The sequence below is a fragment of the Phascolarctos cinereus genome, unplaced genomic scaffold, assembly GCF_003287225.1.
Source record: "Phascolarctos cinereus isolate Bilbo 61053 unplaced genomic scaffold, phaCin_HiC Scaffold_2;HRSCAF=192, whole genome shotgun sequence".
In the NCBI taxonomy this organism is placed as follows: domain Eukaryota; kingdom Metazoa; phylum Chordata; class Mammalia; order Diprotodontia; family Phascolarctidae; genus Phascolarctos; species Phascolarctos cinereus.
This window is the reverse complement of record NW_027555625.1, coordinates 309,415,257-309,430,179: the sequence shown is the minus strand read 5'-3', so window position 1 is coordinate 309,430,179 and position 14,923 is coordinate 309,415,257. Positions and strand designations below refer to the sequence as shown.

The following is a 14,923-nucleotide window of genomic DNA, read 5'->3' as shown; positions in this document are numbered from 1 at the left end:
AAATCCTTAAAAAAAACCTCTCCTCCCCCAAATGTTCATGTCTACTCCTTTAATTCCTAAGTTTTAACTATATGAGATTCAACAAAGTATTTAATAATAATAGAGATGCCCAGGCACTTGTATACTCTCCCCAGCTTTTCCTGAAGTAGAATTCAGTCTCATTCTACGCTGCTAAGTAGCTCTCAGCTGCTATCCAATAATAGCTCAAATTGAAATTCAGGCACATGAGAGAGAAGCTGATCCGGGCACCCAACCGTGGCATTTGAACATCCAACTCCGGAGCTGCTCTCAGATAACCAACTTTCCCATTGGTGTCAATGTACTTAGAGACTCAGTTTCTGGATGAGTATGAAAGATGTGCTGCAAACAAAATAAAATGAAAATGATAAAAATAAAAAAAATGGCATTGCATTAGGCATCAAGTGGATTATAGGTCAAGCCTGTCTGTCAGAGCTGGCTTTAGTCAGAGAGAGAATTCTCCTACTTGGTCACTCCAGAGAGGATTAGCAGGGGAAACTCTCTTGAAGCTTGATATCATATATCTTCAGCAACACTCATACTGAGAAGACAATTTGGGCTTCTAAGGACTATCAAGGCTTCTAGCATGTGAAGAGAGAGTCAAGGGACAAGAATCTTTCTATATATCTGTCTATACCATGAGCAGTTTTCAATCTGGCAGGGAACTATGGAATGGCCTCACCCAACTCCTACCTTTTAAAGAAGAGAAAAACTAAGGGGTAGAGAAGGAAAGTGATTTTTTTTTTGAAGGTCACAGAGCTAATAAGTGTCACAACTGGGATTTGAATTAAGCTTCTGTTTCAAAATCCAGGACTCTTTTCACTATATCTCATCGTACAGACAGCCACAAAGAAGCACAACCCAGATATTGATAAATAAGGAAGCTATTTTTTCTAAATACTGCATTCTAATAAGAAGGATCCCCATTATGTCTCTTGCCTTTAAAGCTGCCTCCTTGATTCACAGTTACTACTCTAGTTTAGGCTTTCTTACCTGGGTTATTATACTAGCAATATATTAATAGTCCCTGGCTTTACACTGTCTTTTAATCCATCTGCTACTAAAGCAATTTTTTCTGCTGCTCATGATGACACATGTCTATAATCCCATCTATTGGGATGCTCTGGCTGGTGGATCTTTTGAACTCAGGAGTTCTGAATGGGTTAAGCTTAGTGGATGTCCCATTAAGTTTTGCATTGAAATGGTAAGCTAACAGGAGTAGGGGTATATATCAGGTTGTCTAAGGAAGCGAAAACTCTCAGGAAGGAAACAGGAGCAGTTCAAGGCTTTTATACTGACCAGAGGGGGACCAGACCTGTAAGTAGCCTCTATATTTCTAGCCTGGGAGAGATAGGGAGCTCAAAAATAAAACAAAATAATTTTTAAAAATTAGGCAATTGGGTTAAGTGACTTGTCCAGGGTCACACAGCTTGTAAGCATTAAAGCAATCTTTCTAATGAACAGCTTTCATCTTGTCATTCTACTATTAAGTGGTAATGGTAAATGACTTGCAGTCAGAAAGACCTGAGTTCAAATACTGCCTCAGATACTTTCTCTGCTGTGTGATCCTGGGCAAGTCATTTAACCTCTCTTGGTCTCAGATTACTTATCTGTAAAATGGGGCTAACAGTACCTGTCTCACAAAGTTTTGAAGATCATATCAATAAGATAATATATGTGAAACAATTTGCAAACCCTAAAGTGACATACAAATGCTAGCAATGACTTCCTAATTCCAAGTGAACAAAGTTCACATTCCCTTGTCTGGTATAGGCCTTCCACAACCTGACACCACCACCATATCTATGCCTTCTTATCTTTTAGCACACTTCTTCACCTTATGCTAGACTGCTCACCATTCCTCAACTGTCCTATGCCTTTGCTCATGACACTCCCTCTTAGAATACCCTTTCTCCTGCCTATCAAAAGCTATCCAGTATTAAAAGTATAGTTATCCCTTCAACAACAAGTGGTTTAGGGTGTGGCACCTGCATGATCCAAAAAATCCAGGAAAAAAAATTTTGGCCCTTCCTTCATACCAGAGAAATGTGAGCTTTTTTCTTCTATGGGATGTTTATACTACCTTGTAAAATTTGGGTTTATTTATGGTATTAAAAGAAAAAATATGCTGATATTATACAATACTACATACATATTTTATGCATTTCTGAGTTTCTAAGCTTTCTAAATTTTTTCTGTGTTGTCTGCTGGTCTTCACTCATCCTCTGTGGCTTCTGTAAAACTCCCCCAAAATTCCCACTTAACTTCTTATGCTGACCTGCCATATAACGAAACCATGATGGGGAAAGTAACAATGTAGAAGGGCTAACTGTACAAGTCAAGTGCCCTCTCCTCCATATGATATGATATCATATCATATCCTATGATATGATCCAGACTGCAGTGCTGAGATCTGGCTCTGCCCTCTGTGGCCAGAGAAACTTCAAAGCAGGAATAGAATCTCCCTCAACCCCTCACATTCTATTTTTTCAATCTTATTCATGGAACATTTCACCAGTGTGTGTGTGTGTGTGTGTGTGTGTGTGTGTGTGTGTGGTGCACGTGTGAGTCCCTCTTTTAAGGCCCAAGGGAAGCTACAGTAATGGGAATGAAGTAAATCTGTAATGCATGAGATTAAAGCATCATCTAATATGGGACTTTCAAAGTGTGGGAAGGCTACACAAATCCACCCAGCCTCAGGTCACTGCTCTTCCTTATGTGAATTGCTAGGTTGCCATCTGTGTGAGGTAAAAAACAAAAACCTTCTTATCTAATTAGCATTTGAAGGCAGCAGATTGGTGCTCGAAGCCAAGTAGTTGTGTTACCTTGTGCAAGTCATTTAATCTTTTGGGGGCCTAGATGCTCTTTGTAAGACAAAAGAGGGCATTCTGGACTCTGCTCTGATATCTCCAACAGCCCTAACATCATAGGCTTCATGGTCCTTTTTGGTTAAAAAATTTTGTGTTCAAACATCCCCAAACCCATTCCAAAGCTAAAAGTAGGTGCTCTGCTCATGCAACCTTGGGGAACTCACTAAACCTCTCTGGGCCTAACATTCTTCCTCTGTTAAAGGAACACCAGACTTAATGATGTTGAAGGTCCTTCTAGCTTTCAATCCTATGATTCTGTAGTAATCATATCATTCTAAAATGATAAGGAGTTTTCTAATTTTAATAGTCTAGGATTCTAAGTTAAATCCCACAAAATGAAAAAAAAAGTCCAAGCTTGACACTGTCAGGAGAGAAGTGAAAGACAGAAGCCCCAAGATCTATGCCAGCTTCCAGTAAGACTCAACCTCCAATTTTTGTTTCTTCTCCTTCTCACTCTCTTCATTCTGCCGTGGCTTTTCTTTTCACCTTCCATCAGACCCTGCTATCATTTCCTCCCTGGAAGCAAATCATATAAGCAAGAAGGAAAGCCATGGAAGCCCATCTGGGAGATGCACTTGGTGACAAACCATGTACTCCTTGTCTTATGAATTGCTCCTGGCCACTCTTTGAGGTCCACCCAGCAAATTTTCCTGTTTGCTGTAGTGAGACTTAGGCTATAGAACCATCTAGAACAGAATAGCCTACTGGGGATTACTGTTTAAGCACCACTGACAGAGCAAATGATTGTTTCTACGGCCGATGGCTGTAGGATGGGGAGAGGGAAACTTGGTTCTGCCATTTATTAACTATGTTACCCATCAACAGCATTTATGAAGTATTTACTATGTGTCAGGCACTGTTATAAGTGCCAAGGATACAATGAAAAATCAAAACCAGTCCCCTATCATTTCTCATGCTCACATAGCTAAGTATTGCAGCCAGAATTCAAACTTAGGTCTTCTAGGTGGCACAGTGAATAGAGTCCTAGAGATCTGAGTTTAAATCCTACTTCAATGCTTTCTAGCTGTATGACCCCATACAAATTATTTAACATCTTTCAGCCTCAGTTTTGTCATCTGTGAAAAGAGAGATGATACTATCGTCAATGTCCAGGGTTATTGTGGGGATCAAATAAGGTATTTATCAGGGGGTGGCTAGGTGGTACAGTGGATAGAGCACCAGCCCTGAAGTCAGGAGGACCTGAGTTCAAATCTGGCCTCAGACCAAACACTTGACATTTACTAGCTGTGTGGCCCTGGGCAAGTCACTTAACCCCAATTGCCTTTAAAAAAAAAGATATTTGTCAAGCACTTTACAAGCCTTAAAGTACTATATAAATACTATTATTATTAACACTGACTCTAGGTTTAGCATTGTTTCCACTACATTGCATTATGTTTGTATTACATTGTGTACACTGTATTACATTTACATATGTGATGTTTTATATTTGTAAAGTACTATATAGTTACAGACAGATGTAACCTCCTTTAATCTTATGACAAAGATGAAGAAATTGAGGTCACTGTATTTGTCATCTCTTAAAGATCAGAAAGTCTGAAAAAGGACAGGCCTGGGCCTTAAACCCATGTCTTTTAACTCCAGGTCTATAGTTCCTTGCACTACAAAACAATATGTAAAGGCACACCACCCAAGGGGCTTGCAAAAAATCAGTCCCTACATACCATCGAGCATGATATTATCTTCCATTAAAATATGAGCCTTTTGAAAAGACATAATATAAAATATAATATTCTAATAAATCTTTTTGTCCTCTTCTGCGTATTGTACCCAAGGCAATGACCCACCTTGTTCTACCCCTCTTGCAGGTCTGCCAAGAATGAAATATTTTATTTGAGAGAAGGGGCTAGAATGAGGGGACAATGTTTCAATAGGGGAAGCATTGTTCTAAGATGGAGTTCCAAATCATCACAAACATGGAGAGATTCAGCAATGGCTGCCTATTTCCCATTGGAGAGCTAAAAATAGTGGGACCAAGTGAGTCTCAGTGGCCATTTGGTAAACTCTGACTCAGTATCCTCAGCATGTGTGATGTGGGTGAGTGAACATTGCAAAAATAAGGCTGGCTTTCCTTGACTTAAAAAAAATGGAGACCTTATGCCATATTCAGAGGGGGATTTTGGTGCCAAACCTAGAATTTCTATTGCATATCTAAAACAGCATTTTCTACATGGTAATATATGCACTGGAAATCAGAGCAGATTGAAAGTTGTCTTTCGAGTAAAGCATCTTCCACCATCCCCCACTTTGCAAGTCATTCCTGAAAGTGAAAATATGGTGGAAAGGAAAATACAGTAGATTTGGAGTCAGGGTTCACATGGCAGGTCTCCCTCTTACTAACTACATGACTTTGATCAAGTCCTTTAACCTCTCTAAATCTCAGTTCCCTCATCTGTAAAATCAGGAGGCTCAACTATATAGCCTCTAAAGTGTCTTCCAATTCTGACATCCTATTATCATTGCACTATCCTATGACAAGGTTTTCTATTTCTAGTATGACTTTTTCACAGACTATCTTTGGTCCAGGCTCAACCCACACTCTTAAGCAGCCTCATTCCTCTGATATTTTTGAGGCTTGTTTGCTAGCTTTCTTCTTTGGCCTTCATTACTCAATCCTAGAGTAGATCAGAGTGGGAGTTCACTTAAGATTATTGATTAAGAGCAAGAAGGGACTTTAGGATGCATCTAATTTAGGCTTAATACTTTTAACAGATGAAGAAACTGAGGTCCAGAGATATTAAAGGACTTGCTTAATGTCCCTTAAGCAATAACTGTTAAAGGATGAATTGGAATTCAGGTCCCCTGACTGCAGAGATACTGTTCACTCCATTGCTCACTCACTAGATTTTTGTTGTTTTTTATCATCCAAGGCCCAGGTCAAGATTTTCACAGATAGAGTTGAAGGAAAATGAATAGTTGAAAGCAGAGAGGGAGAAGCAAGTGTAAAAGAGAAATTTTTAAACAATTTCTTAACCAGAAATGAAACCTTGCCAAACCCCACTTTAATCAAAAGCCAAGTGGAAAAAAAGCATGAATCTGACCTATTGCACATCATTTGGAAGGGCAAACGATCCTGAAGGGGAGGATTTTAAGTGCCATATTCTGGGATGAGAGAGAGGGAAGAAAAGTATTAGAACTACATCTTTCTCAAGCTTTAGAAGCCTCTAAACCAACACTTCCTCCTAAACAACATTACTCTTTCCCCCCAAAGTCCCATGAATTAGGGGAAAAACATATTCCCCCAAATCATTTCTCTTATAAACTTGAGGGAAACCAGAGATGAGATCTCTGTTATCAAGGGTCCTTATCCTAGGGTCCATAAGCCTTATTTTAAAAAAATGATTGCTTTATTTCAACATAATTGGTTTCCTTTTTAATTCTATGTATTTTTATGCATTTAAATATAATTCTGAAAGGGGCCCATAGGCTTCAAAGGAAATCTATGAGCCACAAAATAGTTAAGAACCACTGGACTAGAGCCAGGGCCTGAAGAAACAGATGAGAAGTCTAAATAAGGTTGCGATAAGCAGTCTAGCAGATCAAACTTTATCCCTGTAGTTGAATAACGACTTTGAATTTTCTACTTCATGATACTTGACAGAATCATAGAATAATATTACATCTTTAAGATGGTTCTTGAAGACAGACCAATGGAATTCTCAGGCACCATTGCAAGCTAACAGAGCAAGGGATTTGGTGGGGTGGGGGTGGGGCTGCAGAAGGAGGTACATGACCTTTAAGTCACATGGATCAATATGATAGGCATCCATGTTGAGGACTGGATTTTGTCCTGGGTAACCAAGTTGTTATGAGGACTCAAATAGCTTAGCCATTTATTTCACTTAATGGATGCTTATCACCCAAGTTCCTATTTATAAGAGGAAATCCAATACTGTAGATACAGAATCTTTCCAAGTTACTTTGGGGCAGAAAGAGGTGTTAAAAAGGGGAAAAGTAACTATAATATTTATGCATCACTTCAGAGCAGACAACAAGCTTTCCATTCAACATCCAAGAGAGGTAAGTAGTATTAGTGCTATTTTTCCCACTTGACAGATGAGAATGAGAACATCAGAGAACTGAAGTGACTTGACTGAGGATCCATAGGAAGAAAGTACTAAAGCCAAGACTAGAATACAGGCCTTTTTTAACCAAGTTTGATGTTTTCTCCACACTAGCATCTTCCTTTTGCATCTAGCTACCTGGAAAGAGATATATAAGGGCATCAAAGAATCCTTATTTTACATGCTTCTGAGGGAAATCAATACAACTACTGCTAATAACTAGTATTTATATAATACCAAAGCACTATATGTATACATATATATAATCTCATTTGATCCTTACAACCCTAGGAGACAGGTGCTATTATTTATTCCCATTTTACAGATGAGGGAATGGAGATTGAGAAAAGTTGAGTGGATTGCCTAGAGTCATAACTGACCAAGGCAGGATTCAAATTCAAGATTTGTTGACTCCAAGTACAGTATTCTATCTACTTTACCACCTGTCTCATTAACAACAAGAATTTAAGTGTTTACTCTGTGCCAGACACTGTATTGTAAAGCGAAAATGGAAAAAAAACTACCCTTAAAAACTTATGTTTTATGAGGGAAAACAACATGTACATATATAAATAAATATAAAATATGATGTACAAAATAAATACAAGATTTTTTTTAATAGGAAGAAATACATTAGCAGCTTGTGTGGGGGGTGTTGTATAATCTGGAAAGGCCTTATATAGAAGATAATACTCAAACTATTTTCAAGGAAGGAGATGGAGTGAGAAGGGAGTATGTCCCAGACATGTGGGACTGAGCTTAATATTTAGACCACATCAACAATCCTGAGGGAAGTCAGGCATGTAGCAATTTAATGCACACCAACCAAACAGAGATTTCCAAATCTTTTTCCTTGAATGACTGGATTGGACCTTGAGCACTCCTCCTTTCTCACTTATTTTAATCCTCACATTAAAGTAATAGCACCTGGAATGGTCAGAAAGGGACAACTTGAACACTTCCAAGAGCAACTTCCAGTCAATTAACAAATATCTTTGTCCCAATGGCAGGAGTAGGGGGCAGCATATAGAGCCACTTAAATGCTTCTCTGCTGCAATTTCCAATGTCCTAGTTGCCAGGGGTCTTACTGACAGGGACAGAGAGGTGATGGATCGAGGACTTGAACTTCAGCTTACAAAGCAATCATAAGCTGCACCTCAGTCAGACAGCTTTCTAAGTAAGAAGGCCAAATCTCTGGGCTACTTTGTGTGGCAGGAAATAGGGCTACTCTGTGAGCTGAACCAGAAAGAAAGTATGATTAAGTTTAACCTCTTTCAAGCATGGTTTTGTCTCTGAGAGGATAAGGGTTGGTTATGCATGGGGGACAGTGGGAAGAGTAAGATGCTAATCTATATATGGATCATCATGGATATTTTATTCAAGGCATTTACTAAAACCGAAAGCCAGGAAAATCACTAGAAAATGAGACATAAGACAGAGGTGGACAGGACAAAGCCTGCTGGCCTCTACAGGAGGCTCAGCTTGCAAATGATAATCTGTAGAAGATGGGCAAGATGAAAATGGTCATTAAATGCTGCTTCTAGGATGGTTTCCCCAAGAAATCTAAGGACATGTAAAGTAAGTGTATGAAGCATTTGATGCTCCCTCCTCAGCTAAACCTTCCACGGCAATATCATAGCTAATAACTCATAACTTTCTTGCTGTTTGAATGGAAGGGGATGGGAGTGGGGATGCCTTACTGCATTTGGCTCCAGAAGTTGGTTCAGTGGGATTGATAATGGGCTTGAGGAAGCCATTTTCAATTCTAAATAGGCTCTCTTCAATTAAAACTGTGGTCCTGAACAAGTCATGTGGCCTGGATCAAGAAGGTAGATTTCTGTTCATTAATGGGAGGAAGACCTCTATCCCATATACCCTGCCCCTAATATAAACCTAACTCCTACCATGGAAAAGAAAAACAACCCACCTGAAGGTTTAAGGATGGCAGAACTTAGACTTTACCCTTGGGGAAAGAGGTGAGGAGCAACTTTATGTATTAGCAAGAGACATAATTAGTAGTATATCACTTGAACAGCAATAGTAGGTAGAGATTCAAAGCAGGTCATCTGATGTCATCCCCCTTAACTCTACTCTTACTCTCTTCCCTCCAAATTGCCATCTCTCTTCTTTTATCTTCCAGTTGGTTAGGAGGGTGCCTGTCCACATCTACCTCTCTCCTAGCTATTTTCTCTTCTGGAGAATGTAATTATCAGCAGCTTTTTCCTTCCTTCTCTCTTTTCCTTTATCAGTGTTAGGAACTTGGAAGTTTGCACAACCTCATTTCAAGGTATGCCCAACTGGGAACATGAGAAATAATCCATTGTCATTCTCTCTTCAGGAATAATTGTGTCATATTTTCAGGATTATTGTTAGGGATTCTATTTTCATTATATTTGAGTAATTTTTTTATAGATGTGTATGTTTATGCCGAGCAAGGAGTTTCCCCAGATGGTCCATGTGCTCAATAGCTTCCAATTCATATTGAGTTTATGTGGTTGTTATTGAGCTAATAATTTCCCGTATAGTCTGTGTGCTTCATCATCTCCATTAAATATCTCTTTCTCTTGAGCAAAATTGTGTCATTATTTTACAGCACTGACCTTTCAGGCATCCTAATGACTAATGCCTAGATCTAGAGAATACTGACCCCAAATAGATTTGAGGTTCAAGCAGGCTTGATAATAGTGAAGGAAGCAGGGAATATCCCTCCCCAAATCTTCTCATCATTTTCAGGCTTGTTAACAAGCAGTGCTTGGGATCACAGGCCTTTAGATTCGCAAAAGATAAATTAGAACCAAGAACAGCTCAAAGTGAAGCTCTTCACAAAGAGAAGCTAATAAAACTAGAGAGCAGCTTCTCCCCAGTGTTGGCAGTACCTGAAACCATCATAGGGTTCAGACTGAGAAAGGGCTTTAGAAATCATCTTGTCTGGTCCTATCATATTACCAATGGAGAAACTGAGGCCTAGGGCAGGGAAGCAATTTGCCAAATGTTACATAGATACTGAGTAGAAAAGATGAGATTGAAACCTAAGTTATTTGATGACAAAGACAGTTCTTTCCACTACAGAAATTATATCCATACTTCCATATACTTTGAGGCAGGATTTAGAAAACCATAAGTAAAAGCAGAAACATGAAGAAATGGGAGATAAATTTCGGTGTGTTCAGTTAATATGTTCAATAGTGCTTGATATTAATCCTCTACTCCCTTCCTTTTGCCTTGCATTTAAATTGAATAACTTGGACACAACTCTTATTATATCAACAGGGAATAGACAAGGTCCAACTCATACCTGAAAGTCATCTGGAAGACTTGGCCCTGGTTGACATGCTGGCTCCTATTGTTGTAACCATGCAACATCTCCCCAAAGAGAGTGTCGTTGAACTTGGAATCAGGCTTGAGGCACTTGGGGCCCTCACAGACATCCGATAGCATGAGGCAGGATTTACCATCTGGAGCCAGCTTATATTCCTCCACACAGCTAGGAAATGACAGATGAGATAATTAGACCCACACCCCAGCAAACAATGAGGTGTAATGGAAAGAATGATGGTACTCAGGAGATCTGTGTTTTAGTCTTGACTCTGTCATTAGTTGTATGAATTTGGGAAAATCATTTCCCTTCTCTGGGCATCAGGTTCCCATGTAAATAAAGGAGTTTGATTGGATGATCTCTAAGATCCCTTGCAACTCTACCAGTTTATGAGTCTATATTTTAACAGTTAATTTTCTTTTTTAAAAATGTTATCTTACTTTTATTTATAACTTTTGTTTTCATATTTCATTCAGTTCTAAAGATATCCCTTCCCCTCTCCTATCCAGCTAATCATCTCTTATAACAAAGATTTTTTTTTAAAAAAGTAAGTTCGAAAAAAAAACTTAAGCAAAATTCACAAACACATCAACTATATCTAATTGTATATGAAATATACACATCAAATGTCCTCTACCTTTCCAATGAATGAAAGGAGGTACATTTTCTTAATTTTGTCCCAGGGTAAAGCATAATCAGTGAACACAAAATGTTCAGTTTTATTTTATTTTTATTTTTCTGTTTACATTATCATGGCATTTTATATAACCTTTTGACAGTTCTACTTACTTCACTCTGTCTCAGATCATGTAAGTCTTAAACCATGTTTTTATAAATTCACATTCATAATTTCTTACGGTTCAATAATATTCCATTAGAGTCACTTAACATAATTTGTTTAGCCATTCGGAAATCTATAGGAATCTGCTATATTTTTCCCCATTTCTTTGCTACAACATCAAGAAATATTATTATGAATATTTTGGTGTATTTAGGACCCTTATTTTTGTCTCTGATCTCCTTTGGTTATATGCCTTGAAATAAAATTTCTGAGTCAAAGGATAGCAATAGTTTAGTCACTTTTCTAAAAAGTATAATTCTAAAAAGTCTGCCCTTTTTTAAGCTTCACCCACATTTATTATTTGCATCTATTGTCATCATTGTCAATTTTCTGGGTGTGAGGTAAAATCTCAGAGTTGTTTTCATTTGAATTTTTCTTATTATTAGTTAGTTGGAGCAATCTTTCACAAGGTTGTTAATAATTTGCAGTTTTTTGAGAATTATCTCTAACAGTCTTCTTTTTTTAGGGCCCCATCTAGCTCTAACATTCAATGTTTTAAAGTTCCTTTCAGTTCTAATACATTATGACCAAAAAGCTCTCCTGTGTTCACTCATTTTGTGCTCAGGCATGAAAAAAGCAAAATCTAGAGAAATAACTAGAACTGGTCTGAGAGTAGCCCAATTCTTTTCAAATAATTTCTTAAAATAATAATAATTCATTTATATAGTGAATTTTGCATTTGCAAAGCACTTCACATACATTATCTCATTCAAGCCTTACAACAGCCCTGCAAGTTGAGTATTACAAATAATATTATCCTTTTTTAATGAAGGTAAACTGAGGCTCCATTTATTCAAGTGACATGACCACACTTATATAGCTTTAAAATACCAGAGGATTTGAACCCAGAACACCCTGACTCCAATTCCAGTCATCTATTAATACATGATGCTCCTGCTTAATGGGACATAAATCCTAAGCATAATTCATAGGCACAGAGACATCCCTCAAATAGCCTGTTAACATATTAATTAGCAGTTAAAGAAAGGCACTTATAATTATTTGGGGGGAGTTCAAGAATACTGACATACTTAATTATACAACACCTTCTTTAAACCTTTTTATGAACATACAGACCCAAAAAAAGGAGTCCAGATCAATTGGAAGGGAATTACCAAATAGTTTCTCAAGACAAACTGTATTCCCAAAGTAGCTGTCTACCACGTCTAAAAACTGTAGCAGAAAGTAGGCTTTAATCACCCTTGTAACAGCAGGGATGGTCCCTTCAGCACTGTGGACAGCTCTCAACACACTGCTTTCGTTGAAGTCAGAAGCTGGAAATCCAAATTGACACATGGCAGCAATGGCTGTCCTGAACCTCTAATCACCCAATCCTGATAGCTAATAATGGCCCCTAGAAAACGTCCTCTTGGCAGGGTTACATTGCTGAAGTGAGCAACTTGCACATAGTGGCATATTTAGAACAGATAGTGAAGCAGCAAGGAGGACAGGAGACCTCCATAAGATCACTGACTTTGGAGCTTGAAGGGGCTTTAGAGATCATCTAACCCAATCCCTCATTTTACAGATGAAGAAACTGAAGCCCATAATGATTAGAGGATTTTTCCAAGGTCACACAGGTAGTAAGTGGCAGAGGTAAAGTTGGAAATTAAGTCCTCCGATTCCAAATCCATTGTTCTTTCCACTGTACTATGCTGACTCTCCATCACTGGTTTTATTTTAGGCTGAGTATCTTAGGGTAGGGGAAGGGAAATCAACTAGTCACAAATTTTTTTTTCCTATGTGGAAAGCTGTATACAAAACACTGTACAGGAAATGAGGATATCACCTTTATCATCATAATTGTTCACATTTCTAGACTACTTTAAGGTTTCAAAGGGGAAAAAAATCTCCAAAGCAGGTAGTGCATAAATTATACTCTATATTTTTAAAGATATGGAAAGCAAGGCACATAGAGGTGAAGTTTCTTTTCCAGGGTGACAGCTAGTAAATGTTAGATAGAAAAATCTAGTTAAAATATTTTGGCACCAAGTTTAATTCTCTTTGTGTTACATGGTGCTGGTCTCAAGAAGCTTGTAGTCTAAATTCTTTTGAGGTGCATGGCTTGCTGGGTATTTACCCATCACCTTTTCTATACTATCTCTTTGGTTTGAGAGTTCATGGTGAAACTAGAATCCTGTTCAGAATTGTTTTCTGTGTCACATTTGACTTGGGGTAGGTTGAGGGAATAATGCCCCAAATTCTTCATACTATATGAGGCTCTGAACTCACTTCTTACATCTTCATCATCTCTGTAGCAAGCAATAAAATGTTATAGACAAGGGGGATGGTATGTCAGAGAAGCTGGTAAGCCTATCCTCAGCAGAGAGAATTTCCTTCTCTTTGAGTATCTGACTCTGCCATCCTCTGATGAATGAGCCTCCTGGATGCTTGGAGAAACATGCTTCTTCATTGCCTAGTCAGCAATGCTATGTCCTTGAAAACCAAAGCACAATAGTACAAAGAACAGTGACTGTACCCCCAGACACAGGGCCTTGAATGCAAGAGGGTTTCTTCTGAGAAATACTTAAAAGTAACTACCTCTCTTTTAAATACACAGCCTCAGTTTCCTTCTTATGGATTCCATGGTAGAAAATGCCTATCCAAAGTATGATGAACTCAGAGGACCTATGCTAAAAAAAAACAGCTCTGCCACTTACTAAATATATGACTTTGAACAAATCACTTCATCTCCTTAAAGCTCAGTTTAATAGTTTGGAAACTAGAGTTAAGAATACTAATACCACCACAGAGATGCTGTGAAGAAAACACATCTAAACTAAAATGCACTATAAAATGTCAATTATTATTACTTCAATAATTCAAAGATCTATGACTTTATCAATATGGATACATCTTCCACCACTGGAGATACCAACCACTCATTGCCTTAGCAAACGCTGTTTGTAAACTGTTGTGTGTACAAAATGTGGTGTCCAATTTTATGGTAATGACTTTTACACACTTAGCATTTTTCCTCAGATAAGACAGAGCCTATCCATTATTGCTTCAGCATTCAAAGCTTTTAATCTTGCTAAGCCTATAGATTTAGAATTGGAAAGGACCTGAGAGGTCATCTGGTCTAAGTCCTTCTTAGTATGAAGGAACTGAAGCTGAGAAATGTTAAGTGACTTACCCAAAGTCACACAGGTAATATGTAGCAAAGCTAGGACTTGAGCCCAGCTTCCTCAATTCCAAACCAACCACTGCAGAATAAGAGTCAGAAGAACCAGATTCAAGTGCTATCTGCATTATTTACCAGCTAAAATGTCTTACTAGTATTACGTATTAGCTGGGATAAGTCACTTCATTTCTATTACATTCAGTTTCCTCATCTACAAAGTGGGATACCCTGTAATAACCTCCATCTTTCCTACTTTGCAGGGTTGTTGTGAGAAGCAATGAATATTAAAACATTAAGAACTTTAAAATGGCACCCAATATCAAGTTGTCCTTTTATCGTCTCATCTTCATTCATTCATTCATTCATTCCTTCGATACATAAATATTACTACTACTACTATCACCCTCACCCTTGTTCAGCATTGTCAAGTACTCAGGCCTAGGTAGTACAGAAGGAAGAGCAAATATGTTAATCCTAGCTGTAATCTTTATGCTCCTCACTAATGAAGCAAACTAGGTACTATTGATTCTGAATCACAGCACCCCTTCTAGGTATAATTCTCTGAATATTTTTCTCCTTTGGGTGCTTGATAATGATGATAAAAAGAACAACAAATAACTAGCATTTACACAGAACTTCCTGTTTGCCAGGCGCTGTACTATGCTAAGC

The 14,923-nt window shown here is 38.1% G+C and overlaps 1 protein-coding gene across 1 annotated transcript in view; it reads right to left on the bottom strand.

Annotated features, from left to right (window-relative positions):
* Positions 1 to 14,923, bottom strand: part of ASTN2 (astrotactin 2) — a 1,115,013-nt gene that overhangs the window by 468,814 nt on the left and 631,276 nt on the right. Inside the window, 1 exon segment of the mRNA XM_020990605.2 lies at positions 10,269 to 10,457. Coding sequence (XP_020846264.1) covers positions 10,269 to 10,457 — 189 coding nt within the window.